The 12784-nt window shown below is 46.6% G+C and overlaps 1 protein-coding gene across 1 annotated transcript in view; it reads left to right on the top strand.

Moving 5' to 3' along the window:
- Positions 1 to 1164: 1164 nt before the first annotated feature.
- AASDHPPT (aminoadipate-semialdehyde dehydrogenase-phosphopantetheinyl transferase) overlaps positions 1165 to 12784 on the top strand; it is an 87380-nt gene continuing 75760 nt past the window's right edge. Inside the window, exon 1 of the mRNA XM_040426273.1 lies at positions 1165 to 1404. Coding sequence (XP_040282207.1) covers positions 1234 to 1404 — 171 coding nt within the window. The 5' untranslated portion in view covers positions 1165 to 1233. The remainder of the gene's footprint in view (positions 1405 to 12784) is intronic.

Here is a 12784-nt window from a genome sequence, read left to right as displayed (position 1 = left end):
CATATTTGCAGCCCGAGGACCTGTAGAATATTCAAGTATCGTGCCTGCCGCTGAAGTACGTGTATTTGCGCCTTGCTACGGTCTTTAGTAAACTCTTGTTCGTTTCACCAAGCCGGACTCAGTCATTGCCACCACCACACTTGACCACCTGCTTTGCACCCCACAATACACTGACACCAAGGGAACCCGTCCTCACACCAGGGGGGGGCCCCAAGGGTAAGAAAGGATGTGTCCCTCCCTTCGCTGTGCTCCGCCCAGGGGAAGTGCCAGTGAGGACTATAGCCATGGTGATGACTACTACCACTATTGGGCTCTACCACCACTCCCGTCCCCTCGCCTCCCACCCGGGCCACTGGACATACAGCATTAGGCCTCATCCACACGACCGTCGTTTTGGTCTGCATCGAAGCCGCAGTTTTTGCGGCTTGGATGCGGACCCATTCACTCGAATGGGGCTGCAAAAAATGCGGACAGCACTCCGTGTGCTGTCCGCATCCGTTGCTCCGCCAAAAAAATATAACCTGTCCTATTCTTGTCCGTTTTGCGGACAAGAATAGGCAGTTATATTAATGGCTGTCCGCGCCGTTCCGCAATTTGAGGAAAGCACATGAACACCATCTGTGTTTTGCGGATCTGCAATTTGGGGAAAGCGCACGGACGCCATCCGTGTTTTGCGGACCGGAAAACACACAACGGTCGTGTGCATGAGGCCTTATGTGGAACAGACAGCCGAAAATGGGACATGTCACAGGCCCGCTGGACCCAAGATGGTTAGGTGGATGCCTGGGGGTCAAATATTTATGACATATCATGTGTTTACTGGAAATAAACACTTGTAAATACATATTTCAATTAAATAGCAAGAATTCCACGTCTCTATACCACCAATGTCATCCCTGTATGGGCCATAGCTGCGCATTTTATCTGGTTAATAAAGATGGTTGAAAAAAAAAAAAAAAAAAAAAAAAGACTCCGTCACACAGCGGCGCCTCTCCACCGTAGGAGCCATCTTGTCGTAGACCAAAAGGACAGTCTAACTTTCTCAGTCTTCGAGAATATGGCCGTGTATACATTCTAATTAGCAACCAGTCCTGAGAACGGGAGACGCTCCTTTCACTTTCGTTTTCGCAGTTCATTTGGTCATGTGACCAGTGACGTCGCAAACCTCCGTCTAACAACTCTATTCTAGCGTCTACCATGACAGGAGGGAGCTGGTGAGCCCCGTAGGTGTTCATGCAGACGCTGCGGAGGTCTGCGGTGATGGAGAGTGTGAGGTGGGCCTTCCCCTGTGGCCGCTGGGCTCCGGGGCGGGAGGACTGGCTGCTGTGTGCCCGCTGTGTGCAGCCCGAGGAGAAGCAGCGCATTGCTGGCTTCATGTTCACCCGCGATGCCAGAGCCGCCATGGTACATATGGGTGATGACTGTCAGCTCTTTTACACGGCCTCATGGGTGATGTCTGGGCAGAGGGATTTACCCCATGTGGAGAGAAGCGTTGCCTGAGTCGTCTCGTGGCCGCTTATCTCTCTCTTGTGCTAAGCTTGGCCGCACCCCACGTAGGGGCTGTCAGGAGCCGTGATTGTCAGAGTTTTACTATGTTTGACCCATTTTAGGCAGTATTCAGACCACCGTACGCATCATCGGCTGGGCTGGCAGCTTCGGGGGCTGTTCACGGATCTCTAGGAGTGGCGGTATGTGCGCGAGGCCATGAGCTGCCCTTGGCGAAGAGCCTCAGGCTACTTTCACACGTTATTCTTTTCCGGCGTAGAGTTCCGTCACAGGGGCTCAATACCGGGAGATAACTGACCAGACATATCCCCGTGCATTCTGAATGGAGAGTAATCCCTTCAGGACGCATCACTGTGCTGCCGATCAGTCACTGTCGGGCGTTTTGGCCGGACAAAATACGGATCAGTCGCCGGAATGCTGGATCCGGCATTCATTCCCATTGACTTGCATTAGTGCCGGAACCAGCATTGCAAAACAACTGAAGGACGGATCTGACCATCCGCGTGACAAGCGGAGAGACGGATCCGTCTACAAATGCTGTCAGTTGTCACACTGATCGGCGGTTCAGGCAGGCAGCTCCGACGACGGAACTGCCTGCCGGATCACACGAACGCTAGTACCTTTAGGCTACTTTCACACTAGCGTTTGGTGCGGCTTCGTCATGGATCTGCACAGACGGATCCGTTCAGATAATACAACCGTCTGCATCCGTTCTGAACGGATCAGTTTGTATTATCTGTAACATAGCCAAGACGGATCCATCTTGAACACCATTGAAAGTCAACGAGGGAAGGATCCGTTTTCTATTGTGTCAGTGAAAACGGATCCGTCCCCATTACATTGTGTGTCAGGACGGATCAGTTTGCCTCCGCATCGTCAGGCGGACACCAAAGCGCTGCAGGCAGCCTCCAGAGCAGAATGGAGACTGAACGGAGGCAAACTGATGCATTCTGAGCGGATCCTTTTCCATTCAGAATGCATTAGGGCAAAACTGATCCGTTTTGGACCGCGTGTGAGAGCCCTGAATGGATCTCACAAACGGAAAGCCAAAAACGCCAGTGTGAAAGTAGCCTTAAAGGGGTTGTGTCACTTCAGCAATTAGCATTTATCATGTAGAGAAAGTTAATACAAGACACTTACTAATGTATTTTTATTGTCCGTATTGTCTGCTTTGCTGGCTGGATTCACATTTCCATCACATTATACACTGCTCGTTTCCATGGTTACAGACCACCCTCCACTCCAGCAACAGTGGTCGTGCTTGCACACCACAGGAAAAAGTGTTGGACTACGTGCACTCCTGTGTGTTACCGGCCACTAGAGAGGCCGACACTTTTTCTTATAGTGTACAAGCACGACCACCGCTGCTGGATTGCAGGGTGGTCGTAACCATGGAAACAAGCAGTTTATAATATGAAGGAAAAATGAATCCAGCCAGCAAAGGAGGCAACACGGACAATCACAATACATTAGTAAGAGCCTTGTATTAAAGGGGTTATCCAATTTCTCAAAAACCCCCCTCCATGTGCCGGGCCCCTCACAGGTAATATACTTACCCCGCTCCTGGTCCCCGCACCGCCACTTCTCCCTGTACACAGATGAAAACATCTGGAGTTGGGGGGAGCAGCCAATGGCAGACGGGGACGAGCCTCCCTAGCATTGCGGGTGACGCTAGGGAGTCTCCTCCCCGCCTGCCATTGGCTGCTCCCTCCGACATTGGATGTTTTCATCCGTGTACAGGGAGAAGTGGCGGTGCGGGGACCAGGAGCGGGGTAAGTATATTACCTGTTGGGGGGCCCGACACATGTTGGGGGTTTTTGAGAAATTGGATAACCCCTTTAACTTTCTCCACATGATAAATGCCCCTTTAAGGCCTCTGTCACACATCTGTGTTTGGTCCGTGTGTCATCCTTGTTACACTGTTAGGGCTCATGCACACCAATGTATTTTTTTTCTGTATCTGTTCCGTTTTTTTTGCGGACCATATGTGGAACTATTCATTTTAATGGGTCTGCAAAAAAAAAAAAAAAAAGGAAGTTAATCCGCGTGCGTTCCGTTTCCGTATGTCCGTATGTAACAATAGAACGTCTCCTATTATTGTCCGTATTGCAGACAAGGATAGTACCATTCTATTAGGGGCCGGCTGTTAAATACGGAATGCACACTGACGACATCCGTATTTTTTGTGGACCGCAAAATACATAGGGTCGTGTGCATAGGCCCTTAGATTACATTCACACGACCGTACGTGCTGTGCAGTCCGCAGAGCCACAAAATGCGGGTACCAGCCGTGAACATCCTGCACTTTCCTCGTCCGTGTTCTAGAAATGATTATTTTTGTCCCCAAAATGGGCAAGAATAGGATGTTTTCTATAATTTGCAGAACTGCCGCACGGATGCAAATTCGCATCCGTTCGCTGCAATTTTTTTCGAGCTGCATAGAAATGAATCTGACGTGAACCTAAAATAAGGTCGTGTGCATGAGTCTTTAGGCTGAAAATTGATTTGCACAGCATCTCCTACCAACGGTCAATGAAAATCAGAGAGGACGGATGGCAGTCGTGTTGTGTCAGTGCTTTACACTGTCCCATAGACTTCAATGGTCTGCATCACAGAAGATATTAGTGCGCGTGTCTGCTGTTTTTCCACTGACCCACTGTCAATGGAAAACCAACGATTAGCCTGTTTATATTGATGACCTATCCTCAGGATAGGTCAATGTCTAATCAGCGGGGGTCTGACACCCGGCACCACCACCGATCAGCGGTATGAAGAGGACTCGGCGCTCCATGCCAGGGTTACTTCCTCTTCATTACTCTGCCGGTTACATTCATTACATGAATGGAGCGAGTACTTGTAATTACATTAGTGCCGCCGCTCCAGGGGAGATGAAGAGGAAGCGGAGCTCGCATGTCCGACCCCCCCACCCATCAGATTTTGATGACCTATCCTGAGGTTACGTCATCAATATAAAACCCCTGCACAAGCCCTTCAATGTATTACTAATTGGGGCACATTTATTAAGCTTGCCTGTTTTTAGGTGTCAAATTAGACAGGCGTATTTCATTCAGCTGTCTTTCTTTTGCGGAGCATTTATTAACCACCTCAGCCCCCAGTGCTTAAACACCCTGAAAGACCAGGCCACTTTTTACACTTCTGACCTACACTACTTTCACCGTTTATTGCTCGGTCATGCAACTTACCACCCAAATGAATTTTACCTCCTTTTCTTCTCACTAATAGAGCTTTCATTTGGTGGTATTTCATTGCTGCTGACATTTTTACTTTTTTTGTTATTAATCGAAATTTAACGATTTTTTTTGCAAAAAAATGACATTTTTCACTTTCAGTTGTAAAATTTTGCTAAAAAAAACGACATCCATATAGAAATTTTGCTCTAAATTTATAGTTCTACATGTCTTTGATAAAAAAAAAATGTTTGGGTAGAAAAAAAATGGTTTGGGTAAAAGTTATAGCGTTTACAAACTATGGTACAAAAATGTGAATTTCCGCTTTTTGCAGCAGCTCTGACTTTCTGAGCACCTGTCATGTTTCCTGAGGTTCTACAATGCCCAGACAGTACAAACACCCCACAAATGACCCCATTTCTGAAAGTACACACCCTAAGGTATTCGCTGATGGGCATAGTGAGTTCATAGAACTTTTTATTTTTTGTCACAAGTTAGCGGAAAATGATGATTTTTTTTTTTTTTTTTTTTTTTCTTACAAAGTCTCATATTCCACTAACTTGTGACAAAAAATAAAAAGTTCTATGAACTCACTATGCCCATCAGCGAATACCTTGGGGTCTCTTCTTTCCAAAATGGGCTCACTTGTGGGGTAGTTATACTGCCCTGGCATTCTAGGGGCCCAAATGTGTGGTAAGGAGTTTGAAATCAAATTCAGTAAAAAATGACCTGTGAAATCCGAAAGGTGCTCTTTGGAATATGGGCCCCTTTGCCCACCTAGGCTGCAAAAAAGTGTCACACATCTGGTATCCCCGTACTCAGGAGAAGTTGAGGAATGTGTTTTGGGGTGTCTTTTTACATATACCCATGCTGGGTGAGATAAATATCTTGGTCAAATGACAACTTTGTATAAAAAAATGGGAAAAGTTGTCTTTTGCCAAGATATTTCTCTCACCCAGCATGGGTATATATAAAATGACACCCCAAAACACATTCCCCACCTTCTCCTGAGTACGGAGATACCAGATGTGTGACACTTTTTTGCAGCCTAGGTGGGCAAAGGGGCCCATATTCCAAAGAGCACCTTTCGGATTTCACTTGTCATTTTTTACTGAATTTGATTTCAAACTCCTTACCACACATTTGGGCCCCTAGAATGCCAGGGCAGTATAACTACCCCACAAGTGACCCCATTTTGGAAAGAAGACACCCCAAGGTATTCCGTGAGGGACATGGCGAGTTCCTAGAATTTTTTATTTTTTGTCACAAGTTAGTGGAAAATGATGATTTTTTTTTTTTTTTTTTTTTCATACAAAGTCTCATATTCCACTAACTTGTGACAAAAAATAAAAACTTCCATGAACTCACTATGCCCATCAGCGAATACCTTGGGGTCTCTTCTTTCCAAAATGGGGTCACTTGTGGGGTAGTTATACTGCCCTGGCATTCTAGGGGCCCAAATGTGTGGTAAGGAGTTTGAAATCAAATTCTGTAAAAATTGACCTGTGAAATCCGAAAGGTGCTCTTTGGCATATGGGCCCCTTTGCCCACCTAGGCTGCAAAAAAGTGTCACACATCTGGTATCTCTGTATTCAGGAGAAGTTGAGGAATGTGTTTTGGGGTGTCTTTTTACATATACCCATGCTGGGTGAGATAAATATCTTGGTCAAATGCCAACTTTGTATAAAAAAATGGGAAAAGTTGTCGTTTGCCAAGATATTTCTCTCACCCAGCATGGGTATATATAAAATGACACCCTAAAACACATTCCCCACCTTCTCCTGAGTACGGAGATACCAGATGTGTGACACTTTTTTGCAGCCTAGGTGGGCAAAGGGGCCCATATTCCAAAGAGCACCTTTCGGATTTCACTTGTCATTTTTTACAGAATTTGATTTCAAACTCCTTACCACACATTTGGGCCCCTAGAATGCCAGTGCAGTATAACTACCCCACAAGTGACCCCATTTTGGAAAGAAGAGACCCCAAGGTATTCGCTGATGGGCATAGTGAGTTCATGGAAGTTTTTATTTTTTGTCACAAGTTAGTGGAATATGAGACTTTGTATAAAAAAAAAAAAAAAAAAAAAAAAAATCAGCATTTTCCACTAACTTGTGACAAAAAATAAAAAATTCTAGGAACTCGCCATGCCCCTCACGGAATACCTTGGGGTGTCTTCTTTCCAAAATGGGGTCACTTGTGTGGTAGTTATACTGCCCTGGCATTTTCCAGGGGCCCTAATGTGTGTTAGGTAGGTAAATGACCTGTGAAATCCTAAAGGTGCTCTTTGGAATATGGGCCCCTTTGCCCACCTAGGCTGCAAAAAAGTGTCACACATGTGGTATCGCCGTATTCAGGAGAAGTTGGGGAATGTGTTTTGGGGTGTCATTTTACATATACCCTTGCTGGGTGAGAGAAATATCTTGGCAAAAGACAACTTTTCCCATTTTTTTATACAAAGTTGGCATTTGACCAAGATATTTCTCTCACCCAGCATGGGTATTTGTAAAATGACACCCCAAAACACATTCCCCAACTTCTCCTGAGTACGGCGATACCACATGTGTGACACTTTTTTGCAGCCTAGATGCGCAAAGGGGCCCACATTCATTTTATGAGGGCATTTTTAGACATTTGGATACCAGACTTCTCACGCTTTGGGGCCCCTAGAATGCCAGGGCAGTATAAATACCCCACATGTGACCCCAAGTTAGCGGAAATTGATATTTTTTATTTTTTTCTCACAAAGTCTCCCGTTCCGCTAACTTGGGACAAAAATTTCAATCTTTCATGGACTCAATATGCCCCTCACGGAATACCTGGGGGTGTCTTCTTTCCGAAATGGGGTCACATGTGGCGTATTTATACTGCCCTGGCATTCTAGGGGCCCTAAAGCGTGAGAAGAAGTCTGGAATATACATGTCTAAAAAATTTTACGCATTTGGATTCCGTGAGGGGTATGGTGAGTTCATGTGAGATTTTATTTTTTGACACAAGTTAGTGGAATATGAGACTTTGTAAGAAAAATAAATAAAAATTCCGCTAACTTGGGCCAAAAAAATGTCTGAATGGAGCCTTACAGAGGGGTGATCAATGACAGGGGGGTGATCAATGACAGGGGGGTGATCAATGACAGGGGGGGGTGATCAATGACAGGGGGGTGATCAGGGAGTCTATATGGGGTGATAACCACAGTCATTGATCATGCCCGTGTAAGGCTTCATTCAGACGTCCGTATGCGTTTTGCGGATCCGATCCATCTATCAGTGCATCCGTAAAAATCATGCGGACATCTGAATGGAGCTTTACAGGGGGGTAATCAATGACAGGGGGGTGATCAGGGAGTCTATATGGGGTGATCACCACAGTCATTGATCATGCCCCTGTAAGGCTTCATTCAGACGTCCGGATGCGTTTTGCGGATCCGATCCATCTATCAGTGGATCCGTAAAAATCATGCGGACGTCTGAATGGAGCTTTACAGGGGGGTGATCAATGACAGGGGTGTAATCAATGACAGGGGGGTGATCAGGGAGTCTATATGGGGTGATCACCACAGTCATTGATCACGCCCCTGTAAGGCTTCATTCAGACGTCCGGATGCGTTTTGCGGATCCGATCCATCTATCAGTGCATCCGTAAAAATCATGCGGACATCTGAATGGAGCTTTACAGGGGGGTAATCAATGACAGGGGGGTGATCAGGGAGTCTATATGGGGTGATCACCACAGTCATTGATCACGCCCCTGTAAGGCTTCATTCAGACGTCCGGATGCGTTTTGCGGATCCGATCCATCTATCAGTGCATCCGTAAAAATCATGCGGACATCTGAATGGAGCTTTACAGGGGGGTAATCAATGACAGGGGGGTGATCAGGGAGTCTATATGGGGTGATCACCACAGTCATTGATCACGCCCCTGTAAGGCTTCATTCAGACGTCCGGATGCGTTTTGCGGATCCGATCCATCTATCAGTGCATCCGTAAAAATCATGCGGACATCTGAATGGAGCTTTACAGGGGGGTAATCAATGACAGGGGGGTAATCAATGACAGGGGGGTGATCAGGGAGTCTATATGGGGTGATCACCACAGTCATTGATCATGCCCCTGTAAGGCTTCATTCAGACGTCCGGATGCGTTTTGCGGATCCGATCCATCTATCAGTGGATCCGTAAAAATCATGCGGACGTCTGAATGGAGCTTTACAGGGGGGTGATCAATGACAGGGGTGTAATCAATGACAGGGGGGTGATCAGGGAGTCTATATGGGGTGATCACCACAGTCATTGATCACGCCCCTGTAAGGCTTCATTCAGACGTCCGGATGCGTTTTGCGGATCCGATCCATCTATCAGTGCATCCGTAAAAATCATGCGGACATCTGAATGGAGCTTTACAGGGGGGTAATCAATGACAGGGGGGTGATCAGGGAGTCTATATGGGGTGATCACCACAGTCATTGATCACGCCCCTGTAAGGCTTCATTCAGACGTCCGGATGCGTTTTGCGGATCCGATCCATCTATCAGTGCATCCGTAAAAATCATGCGGACATCTGAATGGAGCTTTACAGGGGGGTAATCAATGACAGGGGGGTGATCAGGGAGTCTATATGGGGTGATCACCACAGTCATTGATCACGCCCCTGTAAGGCTTCATTCAGACGTCCGGATGCGTTTTGCGGATCCGATCCATCTATCAGTGCATCCGTAAAAATCATGCGGACATCTGAATGGAGCTTTACAGGGGGGTAATCAATGACAGGGGGGTAATCAATGACAGGGGGGTGATCAGGGAGTCTATATGGGGTGATCACCACAGTCATTGATCACGCCCCTGTAAGGCTTCATTCAGACGCCCGTATGCGTTTTGCGGATCCGATCCATCCATCAGTGGATCCGTAAAAATCATGCGGACGTCTGAATGGAGCTTTACAGGGGGTTGATCAATGACAGGGGTGTAATCAATGACAGGGGGGTGATCAGGGAGTCTATATGGGGTGATCAGGGGCTAATAAGGGGTTAATAAGTGACGGGGGGGGGTGTAGTGTAGTGTAGTGGTGCTTGGTGGGACTTTACTGAGCTACCTGTGTCCTCTGGTGGTCGATCCAAACAAAGGGGACCACCAGAGGACCAGGTAGCAGGTATATTAGACGCTGTTATCAAAACAGCGTCTAATATACCTGTTAGGGGTTAAAAAAAACACATCTCCAGCCTGCCAGCGAACGATCGCCGCTGGCAGGCTGGAGATCAACTCTCTTACCTTCCGTTCCTGTGAGCGCGCGCGCCTGTGTGCGCGCGTTCACAGGAAATCTCGCGTCTCGCGAGAGGACGCACCGGCGCGTCCACCCAGAAGAGCAGGGCCGCCGCAAAGACGCAATCCTGCGTACGGCGGTCCTGAGGTGGTTAAAAGTCTCACAGCCGTTGATGAATTAGACTCGGCGTATTGTTATTAGTCTGACCTCTGGTGGTTGTTTTTCAGTATGACAGGTTTATATTCACTTAGGGCACTTTCACACTAGTTTTTGTTTTCTGGTATTGAGTTCCGTCACAGGGGCTCAATACCGGGAAAAAAATGATCAGTTTTGTCCTAATGCATTCTGAATGGAGAGCAATCCGTTCAGGATGCATCAGTTCAGTCCCTCTTACGTTTTTTGGACGGAGAAAATACCGCAGCATGCTGCAGTTTTCTCTCCGGCCAAAAATCCTGAACACTTGCCAGAATGCCTTATCCGGCATAAAGTGTTCCGGCTTTCCGGTCTACGCATGCGCAAACCTTTAAGAATGCCAAAAAATATATAATACCGGATCCGTTTTTCTGGATGACACCGGAGAGATGGATCCGGTATTTCAATGCATTTGTCAGACTGATCCGCATCTGGATCCGTCTGACAAATGCCATCAGTTTGCGTCCGTATTGCCGGATCCGGCAGGCAGTTCCGGCGATGGAACTGCCTGCCGGAATCCTCTGCCGCAAGTGTGAATGAACCCTAAGACTCCATTCACACGTCCGCAAATGGGTCCGCATTCGTTCCGCACTTTTGCGGAACAGGTGCGGACCCATTCATTTTCTATGGGGACGGAATGGATGCGGACAGCACACTGTGAGGTTCACGATGTAACTCATATCCGACAGTATATTCTAACATAGAGGCGTTCCCATGGTGATGGGGACGCTTCAAGTTAAAATATACCATCGGATTGGAGAAAACTCCGATCCTATGGTATATTAACTCCTGACTTTACATTGAAAGTCAATGGGGGACGGATCCGTTTGCAATTGCACCATATTGTGTCAACGTCAAACGGATCCGTCCACATTGACTTGCATTGTAATTCAGGACGGATCCGTTTGGCTCCGCACGGCCAGGCGGACACCAAAACGACAGTTTTTTCATGTCCGTGGATCCTTCAAAAATCAAGGAAGACCCACGGACGAAAAAACGGTCACGGATCACGGACCTACGGTCCCCGTTTTTGCGGACCGCAAAAAAATACGGTCGTGTGCATGAGGCCTAAGACTGGTTTAATTTATAAGCGCATGAAGAAAAGGTGCAAATGAGCTGTGAAAAGTCTCGTGTCTCCTGGAAAGAACCACTGAAAACAGACGAAGAAAAGTATGCCAGCCCTGGTGTGGAGTAGAAATTTGACTATTTCAGGCAAACCTACATAAATGGATAAAAAATTTTTTTTAAAAAAGTCGCAAAAGTTAGAAAACTTCTGAATTAGTCTAACAGGATAAATTTCAGTAGTAAATGTGACTAAAAAAATAAGACTGTCTGAAACAGTGTTTTTTAGACTAAAAGTAGCCACAAAGGGTGGGTTCACATCACATTTTTCCCATCCGTTTAATGTACACAAAAAACCTACATGTTGAATGGATGCCTCAGACTGATACCATACAGTGGCATCTGTTCACTATAGAGTTCCATTGTAAAAAAAAAAGTTTTTTTTTTTTTTACCGGACTTTGCAGGATACAAGAACTTGGTGTGCTGCTTTTTTTGCTAACGTATACGTCAAACGGAGGCAAAAAACGTGATGTGAACCCAGCCAAACACTTTAGTAAGCGTGCCCCAATGGCTGCGTGTGCTCTCCATGGATTCACAGACGTGTGATAGTAGTTTGTGATTTATTCCCTCGTGAACATTCAGCTAAGGCTACTTTCACACTTGCGGCAGAGTGATCCGGCAATTTGTAGACGGATGCAGATCCGTCTCACAAATGCATTGCAAGTATGGATCCGTTTCTATTTTTTTTTCCATATTTTTAAAGGACTGCGAAAGGACGGGTCCGGCATTGTGCTATTTTGAATGCCGGATCCGGCACTAATACATTCCTTTGGAAAAAAATACCAGATCCGGCATTCAGGCAAGTCTTCCGTTTTTTTGGCTGGAGATAAAACCGTAGCATGCTGCAGTTTTATCTTTTGCCTGATCAGTCAAAATGACTGAACTGAAGACATCCTGATGCATCCTGAATGGATTATTCTTCATTCAGAATGCATGGCGATATGCCAGATCAGTTATTTTCCGGTATAGAGCCCCTGTGACGGAACTCTATGCCGGAAAAGAAAAACGCTAGTGTAAAAAGTACGCTAAGGCCCCATTCACACATCGGCAATTCCGCTCCGCATTTTGCGGAACGGAATTGCGGACCCATTCATTTTTATGGGGCCGCATGTTGTGCAGCCCGTATCCGGAATTGCGGACCCGCACTTCGGGTCCGCAATTCCGATCCGGAAAAAAAATAGAACATTTCCTATTCTTGTCCACAATAGCGGATAAGAATAGGCATATTCTCTTAGTGCCGGCAATGTGCGGTCCGCAAAATGCGGAACGCACATTGCCGCTGTCCGTGTTTTGCAGATCCGTGGATCCGCAAAACACACACGGATGTGTGAATGGACCCTAAGTGATATGGCAACGTTCTAACAGCAAATATTACAAAGACAGAATCCACTGCATATTCTGGTGCAGTTTTTCAATGTGAACTCCGCAAACCCGCTTGCAGTTCAGCCATTGAATGGAGCTCATCCGTGATTGGACACCCGTCACAGTTTTTAGCCGCGGCCTCGCCTCTCTTGTTGC

The sequence above is a fragment of the Bufo bufo genome, chromosome 3 (genome assembly GCF_905171765.1).
Source record: "Bufo bufo chromosome 3, aBufBuf1.1, whole genome shotgun sequence".
NCBI classification, from domain to species: Eukaryota; Metazoa; Chordata; class Amphibia; order Anura; family Bufonidae; genus Bufo; species Bufo bufo.
The sequence above is the reverse complement of the archived record's forward strand: the minus strand, read 5'-3'. Positions and strand labels throughout refer to the sequence as shown.